At 43.5% G+C, this 22,888-nt stretch overlaps 1 protein-coding gene across 4 annotated transcripts in view; it reads right to left on the bottom strand.

Moving 5' to 3' along the window:
- Positions 1-7,070: 7,070 nt before the first annotated feature.
- sfmbt2 (Scm like with four mbt domains 2) overlaps positions 7,071-22,888 on the bottom strand; it is a 35,766-nt gene continuing 19,948 nt past the window's right edge. For 2 of the 4 annotated variants that reach the window (XM_010901316.5, XM_010901315.5), the window contains 17 exons: positions 22,419-22,507; positions 21,733-21,979; positions 19,759-19,856; positions 17,491-17,592; positions 16,960-17,190; positions 16,556-16,682; positions 16,326-16,439; positions 16,134-16,176; positions 15,422-15,489; positions 12,697-12,836; positions 11,068-11,177; positions 10,672-10,847; positions 10,538-10,582; positions 10,231-10,391; positions 9,431-9,703; positions 9,123-9,251; positions 7,071-8,217 (listed from right to left, as the gene is read on the bottom strand). In XM_010901316.5, coding sequence (XP_010899618.3) covers positions 8,077-8,217; positions 9,123-9,251; positions 9,431-9,703; positions 10,231-10,391; positions 10,538-10,582; positions 10,672-10,847; positions 11,068-11,177; positions 12,697-12,836; positions 15,422-15,489; positions 16,134-16,176; positions 16,326-16,439; positions 16,556-16,682; positions 16,960-17,190; positions 17,491-17,592; positions 19,759-19,856; positions 21,733-21,979; positions 22,419-22,507 — 2,294 coding nt within the window. In that variant the 3' untranslated portion in view covers positions 7,071-8,076. The remainder of the gene's footprint in view (positions 8,218-9,122; positions 9,252-9,430; positions 9,704-10,230; positions 10,392-10,537; positions 10,583-10,671; positions 10,848-11,067; positions 11,178-12,696; positions 12,837-15,421; positions 15,490-16,133; positions 16,177-16,325; positions 16,440-16,555; positions 16,683-16,959; positions 17,191-17,490; positions 17,593-19,758; positions 19,857-21,732; positions 21,980-22,418; positions 22,508-22,888) is intronic. The other 2 variants (XM_010901319.5, XM_010901317.5) reach the window with 1 other exon arrangement.

Consider the following 22,888-nt stretch of genomic DNA (forward strand, 5'->3'; position numbering starts at 1 on the left):
CAGCTGAAGAAAAGCAGCCCAAAGCATGATGCTGCCACCACCATGCTTCACTGTGGGTATGGTGTTCTTTGGGTGATGTGTAGTGTTGTTTTTGTGCCAAACATACCTTTTGGAATTCTGGCCACAAAGGCCACATTGGTTTCATCAAACCATAACACATTTTCCCACATGCTTTTGGGGGACTTCATGTTTGTTTCTGCAAACTTCAGCCGGGCTTGGATGTTTTTCTTTGTAAGAAAACCCATAGACCATTAATATGAAGAATACAGGAGATTGTTGTCACATGTAGCACACCGCCAGTACTTGCCAGAAATTCCTGCAGTTCCTTTGATGTTGCTGTAGGCCTCTTGGAAGCCTCCCTGACCAGTTTTCTTCTTGTCTTTTCAACAATTTTGGAGGGATGTCCAGTTCTTGGTATTGTCTCATTTGTACCATATTTTCTCCACTTGATGATAACTGTCTTCACTGTGTTCCATGATATATCTAATGCTTTGGAAATTCTTTTGTACTCTTCTCCTGACTGATATTTTTCAACAATGAGAGCCCTCTGATGTTTTGGAAGCTCTCTGCGGACCATGGCTTTTGCTCTGAGATGCAACTAAGAAAATGTCAGGAAAACCCTACTAGAATAGCTGAAATGTATTTGTGATTAATCAGAGTCACTTTAAATAATGGCAGGTGTGTAATGACTTCTATTTAACATGAGTTTTAATGTGATTGATTAATTCTGAACACAGCCACATCCCCAGTTATAAGAGGGTGTGCACACTTATGCAACCAGGTTTATATTAAAAAAAATAAAAAAATTGAATTGTTAACATTATAGGTCACATTAAGAGTGGAAAAAGTTCTGACATGATTTATCTTTGTCTCATTCTTTTACATCACAAAAACCTGGCATTTTAACAGGGCTGTGTAGACTTTTTATATCCACTGTAACCCTTCATCTCCTTGTTGTAACGGATCTGGTCATCATTGGCCATGGCCACAAACTTGACCGTCTCCTCTGCAGACATCCAGGTCCTCCACCACTCTCTACATTTCTTGAGAACTCAATGAAGTTTACCAAAGTTCACTTTTGTGAGATACTGTATCTCTGCATCCCAGTTGCACATGCTACCTTACTCCTTCAATTTGCCTCAAATGCACATCTAGAATGCCATTTAGAATTGCCATTTGTACCTGCACCATTATTATCCCACTTGTAACATACACTATACACATACACTATACTTAACACTATACACTGTACTTATACTTAATACTTAACACTATACTTAACACTATACACTGTACTTATACTTAATACTTAACACTATACTTAACACTTGTACATTTTCTTACCTCCTCCATTTGCCTTAATTGCATATTTAGTATTGCCATTTGTACTGCATTTGCAGTACATTTGCAGTATGGCTCTGTAATGAATGTAGTACTGCACTGAATAAAGTCCTGTACTAAATATATTTCTGTTTCTTGTGTTATTGTTAAACATTTCCTGTTGAAGATGTACTTCATTCATTTTCCAATGTATTTTATTTTGTCTGTAAGGGAAAGCCATTTAAGTAAGTGCAAACCAGTTCTCACTGGCAAATTCATTCATTTTATTTCTTTTTCATTTGGCAGTTACAATAAAATAATACGTACAGTATGTATATTTACGTTTCCCTCTCCAGGCTTGGCCCCAGGGCTTCAGCCACTGTAAACCACCACATTAGTCAGGCTCAGGGGGATGTAGTGTCCCAGGGAAGGGTCAGAATTAAAAGGTCATTAGGACATGAGTGATCATCTCTCTGTCTCCCATGCACCCACTTGCCCACTGCCCACCTGCAATTCCATTAATTAATTGGATGCTGATCATCCTCCACTAGATGGCGACACTTGACTATTGCCCTAAAATGTGTGTGCCGTACCCACGATACATAATTCACAATGCTTAATATCTGCAAGGAAATATGTAAAGCCTGTGGGTGTGAAGTGAGAGTAAAACGGGGGTGTAAATATCCGTTTGTAGATAGATTTACATTATTTTTTTAAATTCTGACAAACACATGAAAGTAGGCTATTCGAAGACTGGTAGAAATGACTTGCGATCCATCAGAGGTGGTGCCTTGTAGTCTGGTGTTCAGGCATTTCTGTCTAACGCCAAGCTAGTGGTCTCCCCCTCTTCAGCCCAGTCTCTGAATCAGGACCAAGTCCTTCCTAGACATCCTTCGGCCCTGTCATTATACTGATATGAAAACGTATCAAAATGTAATATTTTTCTTTATTACTTCCACATGACTTGCTCCTATGTGCAGTAGCATTATTTATGGAGAATTCCTGTTCACTGTTGACCTATCATTTCCAGGCGCTCTCATTTATTAATAACTTTTTTTATTTTTTATTTCCTTGGATGCTCGGAAAAAACATCTTAAACTAATCCAATTTCTTTTTACGGCATTCAGTTTCAGTCCAATCCCATCCATTTGAATTCAAGCATCAATTTGCATGTTCACAGGAAGTCCTTTTCCTGTGAAAAATGGAAAGCATATTAATGTTTTAATTTTTAATCTGGTTCTCTATCTCTCTTTCTCTGTCTCTCTTTGTCTTTCTCTCATTATCGGGATTGGGCTACAACCAGGGGGATATTTTTTGGTGGACTAAACAAATGTTTCCTAATGATTGTGAACCAGGTGTGTTTACCCCCATACACTCAAAGCAGGTTTTATATGTATGGTTTAACCATTATAACTCCTTTCTCATTTTCCTGCTTTAATTTCCAGCTGAATTAATAAGTGTGCCAGAGATACATTACATTTGCATTTTGATGGACTCTTTTAACTGACAAGATCTGCATAAAACTCCTCGACCCTTTTCCTGTTTAATTATCCATTGAATTTTTCATGTATTAATAAACGCTATCGTTATAATATCTCAACTAAAGCCTCACGCCAACTACACAAATTAATTAACCTATTTATGGGGCATCCCTTTTATCTGTGCAAATCTCTGAGTGTTCGAATGGGCAGAGGAATTATCCCTAGTGTGCAAGGTGGCGAACAGAAGTACGTTCGAGCTGCAATATATTTATCGACACAAGGAGAGGGGATGGGAGGATGGGAGGATGGGAGGATGGCTGACAGAGAGAAAGAAAGATAAAGAGCAGAGAGAGACAGAGAGAGATGGGAGGGGAGTGTGTGATTCCAAAGTGTAGTTCCTTTGTACCTCTCAGAGATACGGGACTCGGGGAGCCAGACTGTACTCTTTTTACGCACGTTGCCATGGAAACCAGCCCAGCAGCCAACCAGCTGCTGTAAGAATCCAGAGAAATTCCTCTGCACATTCTCCTCACTAGTACCCCACCCCACCCCCACTACACACACACACACACACACACACACACACACACACACACTCTACCACATACACACAAAATAGTAGACACATAAACACATCCCCCATTCACAACACATGTATGAAATGACCTGGTTTCATATTAAGCCCGGCACGGCAGAGCCCCTGTAAAACCACAGATAGAGGGGCTCCTCTCTCTGTGTATCTGCAGTACAAGGGATGTGGTCGACCTACTACTGCTGCTAACCTGGTGTTTGCACACACACACAAACAGGCGAACAAACACGCACACACACACGCACACAGGCAAACAAACGCGCGCACACGCGCACACGCGCACACACGCACACACACACACACACACACACACACACACACCCTTAAGGTGCAAAGAGAGCAGCAGATTCTTCCACTGTGACTATAGTTCTGTGGCCTTTGTAGCAAGGCTTGCAAATAGCTTAGAGAGTCGTCCAGAGAGAACTGAGAGAGATCGAAAAGACGGAAATGAGTAAGCATTTATGAAAAAAAACAACCCGCAACCTTTACATTCAAGGGCGCATGTAACTTAAGTACATGTGCATGCACTCACAGATTTCTTTTTTGATTGGCTCAAAGCAATGTCAGTGTTTCATTAGAGAAATCAGACGTTTGACACAGAATGGATACGCGGAAGCGTGCACACACAGATGCACACACGCGCGCACCCACATAAATGGAGCATGATAACTGGAATACATCTGGTCTGATTATTCCAATAGAATAGAATAGTGAGGAGCCTGGGAGGGACATAGGATAACAAGGAAGCATGGAAGAGGGGGATGAGGTAAAGGAGAGGAAGAGATGAGGAGAGAAGAGGCTCAGAAATGTCATGTCAGCTCCCACACTGCCAGGGTTTGAATTTCACTGACACAGCGTAGGGCTTTGAATCGCAAACCACTCCCACCTTAGAGAGATGGACAGAAACCCTCCAAAGACCTCCCATCTCACATTACTACTGACATACCGTCCCCCCGAGGGAGGATTCAACATGCTACACAATAACGTCCCTTTAACATAACAGCAGGAACAACATCCTTTCAACAGAACAAACAACAGGGATAATATCCCGTTAACAAAACCTCCTAAAAAGCATGCCATTAACTGAATATCAGGAATAGCATGCATTTAACCTAATAGGGAAACAAATCCCATTAACAAAACAACCAGAAAACCATGCCATTAACAGAACAACAGGAAAATACACAATAATATCACTTTAACAGAACCTGAGAATTACACCTGTATAAAGAGGACAAACAACTTCATAACGTACCACCCCAAAAGGCTTAGTTAAACACAGCCCTAGGCAGATACAAGTCATGCAGATCCCTATTCTGTCTGTTTATTTGGAGTAGCCCCTTTTTGTAAAGAGCTTACACTCCTCTTGACTGCTCCTCTGTCCCACTGTATTGAGTTAAAACCTCCTGGACTTCTGTCTGTTAGGTTGTTCCGACTCAGCTTCCATGTTGCTCTTAAAGCTGAGGAAACATTTGATATTTATCAGAATAAAGTGATGTTTTATTTTGCCCCAATTATTTTTTTTCTACTCCTTGCTACAATAGCTTTGGCTACAGCCACGATTTTTTAGGTTCACAAACAGGAACGCGTTCGTAACTGATAAAGGAAATCACAGGCATAATTGGACGCAACATTTTGAATAAATACGTATTTGACAATTCTGATGCCCCACCTTATAATTGAATGAATATACAATTTTTGTGGAATTAATCTGAAGAAGACACTGTTACAAAACCTATTGATCACATTTTATTTATGGTAACATTGTGCCTTTTTTTTATGATGATTTCATTTTGTGGTTGCACTTAGGCTCAGATTGGCTTCTCACTTTCCACTCCCCATCCTTTAATCGCCCTAATTGAAGGTGAATGAGTATGAGACCCTAACGACAAGTGATGAAATTCAAATCCAACCAATTAATTGGTATCTTTATTTCACCTTCCCTGCACAAGCACCCCCCCCCCCCCCCCAACACACACATATTTCCCTCCCCCTCGAACACTCCCATTGTGCATCACTGATCATTCTTTTTCAAAGGAGTAATTTATTTCAATGTTTATCATTTCACCCGTCCGATGATAACATCAGTGAATTCATTATATTTCAGACTCATAGATCCATATTGTATCCCTCAATGAATCTCTGTCACTGTGTTTCCCATTTCAGATGCATCCTTCACTTTGTAAAGGCATATGAAAATAGGCGAGGAGCAGATGGTGATTTGGTCCCAGGGGCACTACGGATGACTTATGAATAATAAAGAATAGGGAGGAAATTGTTTGGCTGGTACACAGAGATGTGATGTTATACACAGGCAACTAAACCTTAAAGTGAATCATTTGTGAATGGTGACACACCCCCACCGTTCCACTTCATATCCATCCACCCAAACTGCTGGGTCCTCAAGTGTTTTATTTACCATAAGCCTTGCAGACAGCCAATTTACGTGAGCCGGCGTTCATTTGAGTTACACGGTTCGTGCGTCTCCTTTGAGAATGTCCTTGCTTCAGCTCGTTCATTAAGGGTGTGTTTTACTGAAGAACCCCACTCTAAAAATGAATGTTTTTCCAATTGAAACCCACTCTTTCAGGTCAACGCATGAGGGCACACACAGGCCCCAGCCCACCAGCCTCAGGGAGCCAATGCAGTGCAGCCAGACCAGGAAATCCCTCAGAACCAGACTGCAAAACAAAGCGCTACAGACTGCTGATCTACCTGGGAGGTCCCTGGTCTAATGTTTACCTGTAGACAGGAAAGAGACAACTCAAAATAGAGATGGAAATGTCTTCACATTATCTTCCAGGCCGCCATTGTCTTGGTGTCATGACCCAGATGTAGGCCTGCCTAGATGGAAGTGTCGTAGTGTGTGTGTGAGAACCAAGAACGCTGGTTAACCACACAGCATTAGGGTTCTTCCTTCTCTCGACTTCCCAGGCCTGTACAGTCTATCACATCTAATCTGGGCCTCGACATAGACGTATGCCCCTCTGAATGCAATAGGTTGACAAGATCGCACCAGGAACAACTGACCTGGGACCAGTCCCTTACCTGCCAGGTAGGTTAACACAAAACTGGAAAGGGATATGGAGAGGAGAACAGAAGGGAATAGAACATCATATGATTTAAATCCATTTGAGGGAGATTCGTTGTCTGTGATGTTGAGATGATCTGAAATGGAAACATTTTTAATTTAAACAAGTTAAATGCTTGTATACCTCTCCTCAATCTGAATGTATCCGCTTTTGTTTTGAGTTGCTGCCGAGGAAAATCATGCAAAGTGGACGTTAGAAATTGTGTTGCCAGGCAACCGTGTGAGGTAGCAGTTGAATAAAGCGCTTTTCAGACCGACTCAATAGAAAGTGTCAGAGTTGGTGTGTGCTATTGAATTAATTCAACAGTACAGTAACATAAAATTGGTGGAGCAAGACTAGTCGTACCGCTGTGAAATAGTCGCAGCTGAATATCTAATGCATGTCTTCAGTGTGTTCTCAATGTACTGCATTAAGAAACATGCCATTGTCTTGGAAATACAAGCTACAGCCTGCAACCACACAATGTTGTCAGTCATAGAACGGTTAACACACAAGTTATTTTACTTAATGCCTTCCTCTGAGGTTCTACAAGCTTCAGACACCTTGGTTATATTGCTCACCTCTATAAAGACCAGGAAGGCACCATTACAAAATCAGTACAAATTTATTTTCTTATCAACAGTTATCAAAAATATCTGCCCTGAATTTTGCATAGATACAACATATTTTACATGATTGCTAAAACAACTTAAAGTGAAAAGGATTTTGGGTAAATTCAGGACTATTTACAAACTGTTAACGAGACAATGACATGGCCATACTTTGTATGCGCCCAAGCAAAAACAGATAAGACAAAATTATTATTGACTTGAAGAACTCATCAACGTCCTTAAATATATATTTGATATTTGGTGGACATTTCAAAAGCCTAAAATAACTCTTTAAATATATTTTTCTTAATCCAATTGAGATATATTAACTATTAAATAAGGAAAACAATAAATATTGCAAATATATTATTGTAGGTTAATAATCAAATTTTGTTAATCAAATATATTAACTACATTTTACTTAAATATATCAAAAGAGGGAAAGCATTGAACAAATATTGATTGACATTTGATCATATCTGAAACACTGTCGGGGCAATCAGTCTCAAATAGGAAATTATGGAAAATATGTGAAAACAAAATGTTCTAAGAAAACGATACTCACTTTGGATCATTTTCTTCACAGATCTCTATTCTGTATGGATTCACTCAAATTTACAGAACTTAGGTATTCACAGTCAATGGATCCTTCCACACAGCACTGTGGAAACCTGAGCCAACATCTCTGCCTGCTGGTTGTAATGTATGGGTATTTCCTACCCCGCTTTCTCTGATGTCACTTTAATTATCAGACATCCTTTGTGGCTCACAGTATCACACTGATTCTCTGATCAGAATTAAAGACTTGTTCAGAAATCCCATTTTGTGTTGTCCACAATTCCAGAATCCCTCAAAGCCTTCAGGTGATCCAGGTTTTGGCAAAAAAAAAAAAAAAAAAAAAAGAAGCAGTCTCCTCTCCTCTTCCTCGGTTCAAGGCATACCGGGCAGATCATTTCCAGTCTGTGTGCTCCGGGATAGAAGTGCCAGGTGAGTGCCAAGATTCAGTTGGCATACTGGGCGTAGAAGGCCACTTTGACTCGCTCGATCTGGTGGCACAGTTTGATGGCAGGACCCAGCTTAAGCTCCATGCACTCCTGTACTGTGGGCAGTGTGAGCAGTAGCAGTGCTTGGCCATCTATGTCCTACAGAGAGAACAGAGGAGAGAGAAGAAGACAGAGAGAGACAGAAGATGAGCGAGCGAGAGGAGATGGCGATGTCAATAATAAGACGGTTTATTAACTTTTTTTAAAATCGTTTTATTTCAAATGGTATTTCCTCGTATGAGAATCAAAACCAGGCTCTTCGCTTGTAGCACAGCGGCCTAAGACGCTCTCTCGTAGCACTGACCAACCCAGTCTGTTGAGTGGAAGGCCACTGGAGAAAACATCAATGACTAACAGCATCTACCACTATGTTCATCAAGAAGAGTACTAAAAAGCAAGCAAAGAGGCATACGGTCACTATTGAGGGAAATTAGTCAGATGTGAGAATGACGTGGCAGTGACTACCCTCGCAAAGTCCCTGCCGTCCATATTACCTAGTCTCATAGAGCATCTCCCAGCAGGCTTGGGAGAGTCAAATCGCATCTAGCCGCTCTGCTCCTAATCACACTGCCTTCTAAACCAAGAAGTACACGCCAGCAACTACGCGCGTGGAGGGGAAAGCCATCACCGGCTAAATACCGCAACGGAGTGTGATGAGGCAAGACAACCCCTTCACCCGACACCCAGAGGCAGTTGGCACTAACATGTGGGGCTCCCAGCGTTGTCGGCGGAACTGAAACCATGACACAACAACTCCCCTGCCACACGGGAGCCCCCCTTCCTCACACGTTTTGAGGGAAACGGCAGAGAGCCGACGAGCCCGCGCTGGTGTGGTATCGTATGGCTCTACATGTCTACTCCACACTTCCACACGGTGGGCCACCTAGCAGGTTCACGCGGAAGCATCTAATCCCTGACAGAGACTACCCGCGTGTGTTTGTACGTGTGTGTGTGTGTGTGTGTGTGTGCGCGCGCGCGCGCACGGTCAGTGAAAGTGTGTGTACCTGCTCCTGAAAGATGCTGGCAAGAGCAGCGCAGTCGGTGGAGGTGATGAAGGTGACCACGTCCTGCACTGACCACTCCAGGGGGTTCCTCTCCAACACCAGCCGGCCCTCCTCCTCACCGCATTCCACCTGGAGGAGCGTCAGAGAGACATTCGTTTACACAGAAGACCGGCACGTCCTGTCTGAAGTGCTGCGAGGTCATTCCCAAAAAACGTACGACAATCAGAGTCGGTCGAAGGGATCATAAATAACGACGTTGTGTGACCTTTACCCGTGGGTCTGCGGGTGCCTGGGATTCTGTCTCTCACCTGCATCTCCTCCCTCTTGGGGGGGTGGTACTTGTTGCCCTGGTTGTAAGACAGAGATCGAGTGCTCCGCCTCCTGTTGTCAGGAACCTCGAGGCCGTCCGTGACTATGCCTGTGTGCGTGGCCCTGCGCAACGTCACGGCGCGACGCGGCCGCGTGCTGCCCGTCTCCACCGAGGAAGTGTCGGTGCGGTCGTCGCGCGGCTCAGAGCCTGTGCCCTCTTCGCTGCCCGACTGCATCATCAGGTAATCCTCGTCGTCGTCTTCGTCGCTGTTCTGTAGGTGGATAGTTACGGGTTTAAGCTTGGCTACAATGACATCCACTGTTGGCGTTTTCACAGATTTTCCCGCCTCTCCCTGACCAGATCCAGGAGACCGCTACGGCCCAGAATGCCAACCTGCCTAAATGACTGCAGCCCTCATAACTGCAGCCAGGAAATGCATTTTGAAGCTGGCTCACATCCACACCCTCATCCCGGAAACCTTTAGACCTCCACCAGTTTGTGTACTGCCCTCAACAGGTCCACAGATAATGCAATTGGTTCCTCAGAGAAACCCGGGAATTGTGACTACGAAGACTTTGATCATTTCTTGAAATGACCCCTCCCTGGTGTTTCACGCGACTCAACATCAATAAGACAAAGGAGCTGAGGGTGGTACAGGAAAGGGAGGGGCGAGAACGGGCAAATCCACAGTGCACCAGTGGAGGGGGCCCGAGAGCTTCACGTGGGGGTTGACCGAACGACACGCTAACGTGACCCAAGAGGTCATGAAACTTTTGATTTAAAAGAGTTCCGCCTGACCTGCGGCGATCCAGCAGGAGTTAGGTCCACTGTGGACGAGCGCCGTTTCTTCTGGACGAAGATGGCCTTCCTCTTCTTTCTGCGTCGGGTGGGTGTGGCCTCCAGACTCTCCTCCGCCCCGCACGGCTTGGACAGCTTCCTCTTCTTGCCGTAGTAATACGCTAGGGACACAGCACGCGACACCATTCAATTCTGAAACAGGCGCTGGGCTATTTATTTAAAGGGCTTTTAAGCAAGATGGTCACTGTGTGTGAATTTAGCTGTTTGTGTTATTTAATTTTTTTTTTCAACAGACAAGCAAACTCACACTTGAAGAAAATTACTGTATTTGTTCGTGCACGCACACACCAACCTACAAACATATAGGTTCATCTTAGTGGCCGTTATTTAGAAATCCACAGTTAAACACACGTGCATTCACTGCGGCCTCCGGACACTCACTGTATTTGGTCTTGGTCTGTATGGAGCAGTTCTCTGGGCACTTGTCTGTGACTTGGACAGGGCTGAAGAGATTGGGACAGCACTGCAGCTTCGCACACACTTTACGACAGAAGTCTGGTATCTGCTCTGCCAGACGCACGATGCGGATGGACGAACGATAAGTCTTCCCTTTATATCTAAGCAGAGCAGAGAAACGACATGGTCAGCTAGATGGTATTATCCTAATATTATTCCTATAACACTCTTAGCTCTGAAGGACACACTGTAAATATACAATGGGCTGTTTTGGGCAGTGCTGTCTTGCTTATTATGACTTGGTCAAATGGGTCTAAGTAGTTGTTTCAACCTGGGTCTTTCCAGACATGTCCCGGTCTAGCCTGGCCAGGTGGTACTCACTTGGCTTTGAGGGTCTCTTCGTGGCAGTCCCACTGTTGGTCTTCTACTTCCTGTAGTTCCCTCAGGACACGTCCAGGCTTGTAGGCCGCATTGATGAGCATGCTCAGTACCTGCATGGGGACACAGGAGAGCAGTTATGGGTCAACGCCTTAACACTTCCTGCTGTAACAAGACCACTGAATACCATACTGACCACACTATCCTTAAGATAGTGACACTTTTCTTCCTTCTTTTATAGAGGTAATGATACAAAACTAAACAAAAACTAGCTGAACAAAAACATATGCACACCAACCTTAACAATAAGCATTTCAGGTACACTTTTAGGCACTAAGCACTTGCCTGTATATTTTTTAAATAATACAAATAATGTTCTATGTGTACTAAGACAAAAGAAAAAGTGAACTTTGAAAAGGTGGGTGTTGATATCCAGTACAGTTGAAAGATTAAAATTACTCCAGAAACGGATGAGCCAAATCAAAAAAATTGGCTGGTAAAGGATTTGTGTGTTGTTAAATTCTAGAGCAGCGCATTTAAATGATAAAATGGGGGGGGGGGGGGGACTGTTTTCCTAAACAGTCTCCATCTCATTAATATATATTGAAAATATGAAATGATGTCAATACATGTAACATCCATGTGGATAACTATGGGGGATTCTTGGAACATGAGGAGGATTTACCTTAGAAATATGCCTGGATCAAGGATAATTTCATTTATTAAATTATGCTGAAGCGTATATGCAAATTTGTTGTCATTTTCCAATTATATTCTTTAATTAGAATAACAAAACACAGGAATACATACAGACATACACCATATAGTTAAAAATGTTTAGCAGTGGTTGTATGATTTGTTAAAATATTTAACTTAACATTGACAGTTAAACTGGTGGATTACATATCCTTACAACAACCATAATACAACTGTTAATGTTAATGTTCTATAATGCAGTGTATGTTTGATCTTTGGGTATCTCACTTTATTATACAGCCATTAAACACTATACATCAGGACTGTATTTCTGACCTTACATACATTTTGAAATCCGTTGCTTCCAACTTGCAAACACACTCAAATAAGAATGGGCACAAATTCACACTCACACTGGGGCTGGGGGGGGATTAAAGACTTTTTGCTCAGTGACTGTGTGTGTGTGTGGGTGGGTGTTTGCACGCGTGCGCGCGTGTGCATGTGAACAGAAATGACTGACAGGTCTTCACATTAAACTGAAGCTGCTGCTGAGAGCGCAGGTGGTAAACTAGATCTCCCCCTCCATTCCCCTGATTAGGGATGTGCCTTTACCTCCTCCAGAGTCTTCTGTTAGTGTTTCTGATCAACCACCCTCTGCGGGGTCCCTAACAAGCCCATGTTCTGGTTTTTGCGAGGGAAACTGTGACGCAACTTTTCCCGTTGAACGTCACAAGGCAGCACTATTTTAAACACTGCAAAATTACTTCTGTGCCTGAACGCTGTAGAAAAGAACATCCCTGGCGTCATCATCTTCCATTTGTCATGACAAGAATGTGGGCACTCTAAGTCTCAGATAGCATGCTACATAAGTGCCCTACAGGTTCTGACCCGAGGTAGTGCACAGAGTAAGGAATAGATGTGTGCTGATGCTCCTACCTCTTTGAGGACCAGAGTGCATTTCCCCGGCCCCACGGCCTGCGGCAGCTCAGCGATGCGACCCTTGTTTAGGTAGGGCCCGGAGAAACAGCGGTGGTTCACGTAGATCCTGGAGCAGCAGTATCTCCCATTGGCCGAGCCTTGAAGACGACAGACATTGTACAGAGGCATCGTGGGACATTGAACGTGGTCACATACGAGCAAGGCATATTTCTGACCATGGTCAATCTATGGGAGTGACTCCCTCAGCAGTCTCTTCCCATGATGGAGATACAGTGGGGAGAACAAGTATTTGATACACTGCCGATTTTGCAGATTTTCCCACTTACAAAGCATGTAGAAGTAATTTTTATCATAGCTACTCTTCAACTGTGAATGATGGAATTTAAAACAGAAATCCATAAAATAACATTGTATGATTTTTAAGTAATTCATTTGCATTTTATTGCAGAACTTAATATTTGGTACAGAAACCTTTGTTTGCAATTAGAGATCATACATTGCCTGTAGTTCTTGACCAGGTTTGCACACACTGCAGCAGGGATTTTGGCCCACTCCTCCATACAGACCTTCTCCAGATCCTTCAGGTTTTGGGGCTGTCGCTGGGCAGTACGGACTTTCAGCACCCTCCAAAGATTGTCTATTGAGTTCACGTCTGGAGACTAGCTAGACCACTCCAGGACCTTGAGATGCTTCTTACGGAGCCACATCTTAGTTGCCCTGGCTGTGTGTTTCGGGTCGTTGTCATGCTGGAAGACATCTTCAATGCTCTTACTGAGGGATGGAGGTTGTTGGCCAAGATCTTGCGATACATGGCCCCATCCATCCTCCCCTCAATACGGTGCAGTCGTCCTGTCCCCTTTGCAGAAAAGCATCCCCAAAGAATGATGTTTCCACCTCCATGCTTCATGGTTGGGATGGTGTTCTTGGGGTTGTACTCATCCTTCTTCTTCCTCCAAACACGGCGAGTGGAGTTTAGACCAAAAAGCTCTATTTTTGTCTCATCAGACCACATGACCTTCTCCCATTCCTCCTCTGGATCATCCAGAGGAGGCAAACTTCAGACGGGCCTGGACATGCACTGGTTTGAGCAGGGGGACCTTGCGTGCGCTGCAGGATTTTAATCCATGACGGCGTAGTGTGTTACTAATGGTTTTCTTTGAGGCTGTGGTCCCAGCTCTCTTCAGGTCATTGACCAGGTCCTGCCGTGTAGTTCTGGGCTGATCCCTCACCTTCCTCATGATCATTGATGCCCCATGAGGTGAGATCTTGCATGGAGCCCCAGACCGAGGGAGATTGACCGTCATCTTGAACTTCTTCCATTTTCTAATAATTGCGCCAACAGTTGTTGCAGTCTCACCAAGATGCTTGCCTATTGTCCTGTAGCCCATCCCAGCCTTGTGCAGGTCTAAAATTTTATCCCGGATGTCCTTACACAGCTCTCTGGTCTTGGCCATTGTGGAGAGGTTGGAGTCTGTTTGATTGAGTGTGTGGACAGGTGTCTTTTATACAGGTAACAAGTTCAAACAGGTGCAGTTAATACAGGTAATGAGTGGAGAACAGGAGGGCTTCTTAAAAAAAAACTAACAGGTCTGTGAGAGCCGGAATTCTTACTGGTTGGTAGGTGATCAAACACTTATGTCATGCAATAAAATTCAAATAAATTATTTAAAAATCATACAATGTGATTTTCTGGATTTTTGTTTTTGATTTTGTCATTCACAGTAGAAGAGTACCTATGATAAAAATTACAGACCTCTACATGCTTTGTAAGTAGGAAAACCTGCAAAATTGGCAGTGTATCAAATACTTGTTCTCCCCACTGTAGATCACCCTTAGCTACGACAAAACATTGTTCTCGAAAACATTTTGAGGGCAATTTAGAGACTCCCAATAATCTGTATTCTCAGACTGCCATGTGATAAAGAGGTCTGTGATAAAGAGGTCATACTGTACATGTGGTTCAGACATAGCAATACAGCCACAGAGATTTTTCATCTGCCACATATGTAAATATTATTCTGTTTTATTATTCCTACTTCATGATATAATGCGTTTACCTATTAATTTAACCTGCTTTGTTTGTAAGCTCAAACGGACAGTGATTTTCTCTGACTGTTAACATAGACTACGAGGTAATCCTGCAGGGTTTTTCTCAAATGAATTTGTTAATATAAATGGTGTTTGTTCCTCTCAATGTTGCGAACGAAGGGCCTATTCTTTAATCAATAAGACTGAAATTGTAATATGATGAAGTTGATTCCTGTAACTTATTACTGATTCAAAACACATACACATACAGACACACACAGAGACACTCACTAAATAAACAAAATGACAGCTGTGTTTGAAATATTGTGAGAGGAATGTGCTAACAGAAGTGTAGTACAGGTTAAAGTGTACCGATTTGTTAGAAAGCAACATTAGTACAGGTTTGCTAGAGGTTTGTCAGCAACATTTTCTGTCTGTGACAAGCTGTGAGGTACCAATCAGTGATTGTGAAGAGCAACTGTTACACAGATGCCTGTTGTTTTCTTATAAATATTTATCTGCCTAGAAACAGGTGTGGCTAATGAACGCAACACACAGACACGCATGCACACGGACAAAATATATACAGTATTCAGCTTCCCTATCCATTTTCATCATTAACCATCTTCATTATCATTAATAGCTGTAATTAAATAATCTTATATTTGGATCATGATGAATGAATATTGTTTACCTGTATCCATGGCAACGGGCTGGCAGAGGTTGAGAGGGACTGTCTCTGCAGGTTGGGGTGGAGCCAACCTACATACAACATGTCAGTCAATCCATGAACCAATCAATCAATCAATCAAGTAAGCAGCCAAGATGTCCAATCATTCAATCAAATAATTCAGCTATTTAAGATCCTGTCAAATTTAGCTCAGTGTGATAGATGCCCCTTCCAAAGCACTGCTGAACAACAGTGGAAAGAATGAGGGACACTGATGGAAGAGTCCCTTGGGAGAGGGATATGGTAAAAGAGGTTAGATGAGAGAGGCTGACAAAGTACTTAAAGCCACATATTTTGTCTCTGAATGCCAATAACATTGATCCTTCAGAACTGTGTTTCCCAGCCACTAGTGAAACATGTAATTTGTCAATATAACAAATGTGTCCACTGGAGAAAAAAAAAGAGGCAATTTCCTAGTAAACAGCCAGCTACATTTTCTGGAGGAAGGCTATGATTTGACAGACAGGGGCCTTGAGGTTTTTTAAGGAATCTACTTCAGTGTTCTCCATCCTGAGGGTTTTGGGTTGAAGTATATGGCATGTGATTCTGCAGGGGCTGAAATGGCTTTGCAATACACTGATTTGATTTCAGAGTGGAATAGCAATCTTTGTGATGGAATAGTGAGGGTTTCAAATTGAAGTGGTGCTCGGTAGTTTTGAAGGTACAACAAACTTACTGCTTCTCTGGCTGGACAACAGCAATCTTCTTCTGCTGCTGGGCTGCAAGCAACAGAAAATAATAGGGTTTTCATGGTGCACAGTTTATGGCTCTCTGTGTCTGTGTGTACGTACGTATGTGTGTGTGTGTGTGTGTGTGTGTGTGTGTGTGTGTGTGTGCGTGAGTGCGAAAGAGGTGCTGGGATACATACAGGCAGGTTTTAGTGGTGGAGTCAAGTGATAAGCATTGGCCTCACACCATCCTACAGGAAATATGTCCATGGACTGGACATCCACAATGCACTCAGAAACAGGCATAGGCAGACCTGGAGAAAGACAAAAGAGAATCAGATGAGACAGCTGTCACCGCACACTCACTCACACACACACACACCACCCCCCCCCCCCCCCCCACACATGCACACATAGGCGCAAGTCTCACCTTCCAGTTTGAGCCACAGCAGGCGACCTCTGACCTGTGTAATCTGAGCCACACACACCTCGGCGGGCTTGATAGGGTTAACGGCCTCCAGCCACATGTCTTTAGCAAAGCCTCGGCTCTCCCACGCCTACACACACACGCACACGCACACGCACGCATACAAACAGCATTGGGATAAAACACAGACATTAGTATAGCTCCTCTACAGAAAAGGAGTATCCCCTCCATGCTCTGACTGCTTCATAGGGAAGGGGAATATTGAACGTGTAAACAGTGTCCATGTTGTTAGCCTGTACTCATTTATTTAAGGGTTATGGGGACAGGAATAATGACAGGGAGGCAGAGAGGCAGGAACAGACGGATGGAGAGAGGGAAGGATGGAAGGAGGAAGGAACGAGTCTTACGCCAGGGAAGCACGCGTCGGGCGCGGCCTCAGTCCCACTCTGTTTCAGGTAGTCCGCCCAGTCAAAGTCCTGGCTCAGACAGCCCCTGGGCCGCTGTAGACCAATCCCGTTCTTCAGACACCACTGGACAGGCAGGATGCCGAGAGACTCAGCATGACAAACCAGGGACAGGGGTTTGGGCTCTGGACTGAGGTCATCCACTGTGACCTGGAAGTAGTGCTCATTGTACACCTAGGAAAGGAAGAAAAATGTGATGGGACAAAGATTACCATGGCTTCATACTGTACACACATTGCGAGACAGGGTTTGATAGTTTTAGATGGGGTTAGGTAATGTTGGATAAGGTTTGATACTGTAGTGTGAAACGGGGTTAGATTAAACTGGGAACGGTTTGATAGTGTTGGACGGGGTTAGATAATGTTGGGTAAGGTTTGATAAGGTCAGGTGGGGTTAGGCAATGTTGGCTAAGGTTCGATAGTGTCAAATGGGATTAGGTAATGTTGTGTAAGGTCAGCGTGGGCTATTGCTCACCTGTGTGACAGATACAGGGCAGATGTGGAGTGGTTCCCATGGTGACACCATCTCCAGCTTCATGCCAGCGCTGAATGAGTGTTTGGTCAGGTCTGCATGGTCCTGAAATGATGACATCACAAAGTGAATCCCACCTGCACACCTGTTTCCATGGTCTCGGCCATGTTATAACACTCTAAGCACTTAGAGTATCCTATGTACAGTGGATATAAAAAGTCTACACACCCCTGCCAGGTTCTTGTGATGTAAAGTTCATGACAGAACTTTTTCCACCATTAATGTGACCTATAACGTGAACAATTCAATTGAAAAAAACTTTGAGGGGGTAAAATAAAAAACCCACAATAACCTGGTTGTATAAGTGTGCACACCCTTAAACTTATACTTTGTTGAAGCACCTTTTGATTTTAGTACAGCACTTAGTCTTTTTGGGTAGGAGTCTATTAGCATGGCACATCTTGACGTGGCAATATTTGCCCACTCTTCTTTGCAAAAGCGCTCCAAATCTGTCAGATTCTCCTGTGCACAGCCCTCTTCAGATCACCCCAAAGATGTTCAATTGGATTCAGGTCTGGGCTCTGGCTGGGCCATTCCAAAACGTTAATCTTCTTCTGGTGAAGCCATGCTTTGGTGAATTTAGATGTGTGCTTTGGGTCATTATCGTGCTGAAAGGTGAACTTCCTCTTCTTCTCCAGCTTTCTAATGGACGCCTGAAGGTTTTGTGACAAAATTGCCTGGTATTTGGAACTGTTCATAATCCAGGCCCTGATTCCAGCTTCAGAAAAACAGCCCCAAAGCACGATGCTGCCACCACCATTCTTCACTGTGGGTATGGTGTTCTTTGGGTGATGTGCAGTGTTGTTTTAGTGCCAAATATACCTTTTGGAACTATGGCCAAAAGGTTGGGTTTCATCAGACCATAACACATTTTCCCACGTGCTTTTGGGGGACTTGATGTTTGTTTCTGCAAACTTAATCCGGGCATGGATGTTTTCCTTCGGATGAAAAGGCTCGCCATCTTGCCAACCTACCCCATAGCCCATTCATATGAAGAATACGGGAGATTGTTGTCACATCTAGCACACAGCCAGTACTTGTCAGAAATTCCTGCAGTTCCTTTAATGTTACTGTAGGCCTCTTGGAAGCCTCCTTGACCAGTTTTCTTCTCGTCTTTTCATAAATTTTGGAGGGACGTCCAGTTCTTGGTAATGTCTCTGTTGTGCCATATTTTCTCCACTTGATGATTACTGTCTTCACTGTGTATATCTAATGCTTTGGAAATTCTTTTGTACCTTTCTCCTGACTGATATCTTTCAACAATGAGACCCCTCTGATGCTTTGGAAGCTCTCTGCGGACCATGGCTTTTGCTCTGAGAAGCAAAAATCCTACTAGAACAGCTGAACTTTATTTGTGATTAATCAGAGTCAATTTAAATGATGGCAGGTGTGTAATGACCTCTATTTAAATGTGAGTTTGAATGTGATTGGTTAATTCTGAACACAGCCACATCCCCAGTTATAAGTGGGTGTGCACACTTATGCAACCAGGTTACTGTAAGGTTTTTAGTTTTTATTTTTCCCCTTCGAAGATTTCACTTTTGTTTTTCAATGGAATTGTTCACATTATAGGTCACATTAAAAGTGGAAAAGTTCTGTTCTGATTTATCTTTGTCTCATTCATTTTTATCACAAAAACCTGGCATCTTAACAGGTGTGTGGACTTTTTATATCCACTGTAGTTACAACGTTACTAGTTTATTAGAACGGCCAGCCCGGATGACCTCGCTCAAACAGCCTTCACGTGAGTCTAACGAACGGTCTGCGGCAGACCTGTGTGTTTAGACCCAGGGGAAATAAATAGTTATGTTCCTTGAGAATAAATAGTTGTGTTCCATCAAGGCACAAGATAAGTCCGGCCGTGCCACTTTCATCAGTGTGACAGGCCCACGCCCACAAGGCGGGAAGGAACACATGTTATCACTGAACACACGCACCATAAATGCTTGCATGGGCATCGGCGGGAGTTGAGGTGTTGGAGCAGCGGATCATAAATGAAGCATCTGATAACATAGTGCTGTAAAGGCGTGTTAAAGATCTGCGCTAACCATTCACTTGGTGTAACTGTTAAAGCCCTTTCTGCACACAGAGCATAGTTACTAGGGGTCGTGTGAACTGAACCACTTGTGCATTTGAGGAGGCAATAAGAGGGCACAGGAAGTGGAGTGCGGAAGCGGGCCCTGTGTCACAGTTTGTGTGGCTGATACCGACCTTGAAAACCTCCAGGGGTAGAGGGTTCCGTCGGGCTTCGCTCCAAGCGGCCTCGAGGGCGTCATGCCATTCGTTGGCACTTTTCTGGCCATGCAACTCTGGCAGAGAGAGATGATGGTCAGAGTATGGTCTTTCATATCAAAATGCAGTCGTTACACATCCTATTCAAACTGCCTATTCTGTCAAACCTCAAGTCAACATGGTAAAAACAACGAGTTAACTGGTCAGCATTATTCAGTGAGTTAAGAGAACTTCCAACATGACAGGAAGATTGAACGGTGTAACAGTGTTTTCTCAACAAACTCTGCTCTGAGTAAGCTGAATATAAACAATATTGTTGAGTAACCTTAAAAATGCTTATTTGCTCAAAACAACTAGGAAATATATCCATAATCAGTTCCCGGCATGCTCGACTGCAGGTTGATGTTTAGATTGATTCTTTTCAAAAGCTGTGTTTCAAGGTATCTTCTTTTTTTTTAAAGACAATTATAAAATCAAAATACATTTGTTAATATTGACATCAACAAACTTGTCATTAAACCATAAAATGGGTTAGTAATGAGCAATTCAGATTTTTTACAAAGACAAAGCCGCAGCGTTTTTGTCCAATTGGAGATGATAGCCTAGGTTCAGCCCATTTACTCCACAGCAGGTTTGGGTGACATTGAGACGTGTCCTCTGATCTCATCAAGCCATTCTACTTCTGACTGCTAGGAAGTATTCACAGGCACATATCCGTTGGAGTAGAGGGCATTCCCCAGCCAATAACCACAATTGAGCTTACAGGTGACCAACTCACCTAAAGCTAGAGAGTGACCACATCCTTCAATCTCGTTCAGTCAGTGACTAGTCCGACACATGAAAAAGTGCACACACTGGACCTTGTGTTGTTTGTGTCCACGTCACTGAAAGGTGTGATATTTGTATATCAGATCACCTTCCTGTTTTGTTCACCCCTTAACTTGGTTGCATTTTTCTAATGCTTTTAACAAGTCTATGTTTTGTAATCTAGATGACAGCTGTACTCTTAGCGTTGATGATTTTACTACTCTCATGCATTCCACTTGCAATAAAGACATTGACATCAATCCATCTACCCTTGATGGCGCCCTCTGTCACACCTTCAAACACGGCATGTCGCGGAAAGTAGCAGCTTTTATTAGAACATTAATATAAATTGGTTCACCCTTGCTCGATACATATCAAATTAAATGTTACTGTATTTACAGCAATCGATGCTATTGTATTTTTCTCCAGTCGTTTGAGCTTCAGACGAGTAGGTTTTTACATGAATGGAAAAAAGCCGGGGAACACACCAGCCGTTGCTGTTTCAGACATCCACAGCAAGAGTCACACAGCAGTTAGTTCAGTCAGCAAAGGCTGTTTTCTAAAACCGGTCTTGTCACCTAACCATCGGACCATGACCGTTATGGCTACAAACTCTTCAAAACACCTTTTATGCAGAAGGTTTGACTCCATGCCAACCTATTGATTTAAAGATAAACTGAGTATAGTTGCTGTAACAATGGATAAAAAGGGATATGGAACCAGTTAAAGACAGGTATTTTCTAACAGAAAAATGGGTAAAGTCAACTTCAGAAAAGCGTGCTGAGAAATATGATCCACAACATGAGACACAAAGTTTTGATCAACCACGGCATCTACTCTGTGGATTAAGGTCGTAAGCTACTAAGTGAAAACCTCCACTCTTATAGTTTAGAGAAGGGAAACTCCCAACTGCTCTGACACAGTGGCACAGTCAGAATTACTGTGAAAGATTGCAAATTATTATATATAGGTGTGAAATTGATAGTCACTATATCAAGGCCATTATTATTCTTATCTATGGCTAATAAACAGATGTAAAGTCCAATTGAGATAGAAAGGGCCTGGAAAATAGTTTTTCGTTTCAGATCAGCATTAGTAAAGGGTTGAGTATAGCCTCTGTTCTTCCTGTAATGAGCCCCCCCTTACCTCCCGGGGGCCTGAGTTCCAGGCAGTTCTCCTGAGCCCAGCCTAATGGGCGAAGCCTCACGTCCAGGTAGAACAACCAAATGTCGTGGGCGTCATCATCATGGAGACCCACGTATCGTAGGCAGAGCCTACCGCCGATGTTCTGGATGACCCGAACAGCCCAGTAGAGGGAGGGGTCAGTGAGGTCACGAACTTCCATCATGGAACCCCCCACGATCAGATCAACAGTGTTTTTGCCTCTCAGAGGCTGGAGAGAGACAGAGAGGTAGAGGGAGGGATGAAATGGGAAGGGACAGCGAGAGAGAGGGAGAAAGAGGTAGAGGGAGAGAGGTAGTAGGAGGGGACAGCGAGAGAGGGAGAGGTAGAGGGAGAGAGAGAGAGGTAGAGGGAGGGGACAGCGAGAGAGAGGGAGAGCGAGAGAGAGGTAGAGGGAGGGATAAAGAGGGAGGGGAGGGACAGAAAAAACATTTGATGGAAAGTATGACAATCTGTGGGTATGTGATTTCCGCTCTGAGAAGGAACTAGTATTACCTGGGGTCAACTGAACACACAGAGCTAAAAAAGATAGGCAAAAGCTGTATATGTGTTTAGGGTTAAGCTATCGTGTCCCATATCAGGTTTTCGCTAGCTCAGGCTTGCAGATGCACACACACACACACACACACACACACACACACACAGCTCACCCCTTCCAGAAGATTTGCCGGTGTGGTCCGTGAGCCAGTCAGGTCCTGGATGAGAAAATCCGTCCAGTCAGTGTATTTCTCCTTGATGGCTACAAGACAGAATGGAGAGAGACAGACGGTCAAATAAACCGGGCAAAACCATATAAGAGCATGTATCCAAGCATGACACAGCGCTTCAATCTATTAGCACAAGGCTTAGCGGTAAACAGGGGTGCAGAGTGAATACTACGGCACGGATCTGTCCTCATCAACAGGACAGAGCATTATATATAGAGAGGTGAATGGGATTCGATGCAGACGTGAGCACACACACATTTACTTCAGAGGACATAAACCAGAGCATGTGCGAAATCAATAATGGGGGTCAAGAAATCCCTCTCATCGCTCACAGAGCAGTCTTGCACACTCTTCTCTTTTCCTGCCACACATTCACTCTTCATTTTCCTGCCACACAAAGAAAATTCCACACT

The sequence above is a fragment of the Esox lucius genome, chromosome 23 (genome assembly GCF_011004845.1).
Source record: "Esox lucius isolate fEsoLuc1 chromosome 23, fEsoLuc1.pri, whole genome shotgun sequence".
NCBI lineage: Eukaryota > Metazoa > Chordata > Actinopteri > Esociformes > Esocidae > Esox > Esox lucius.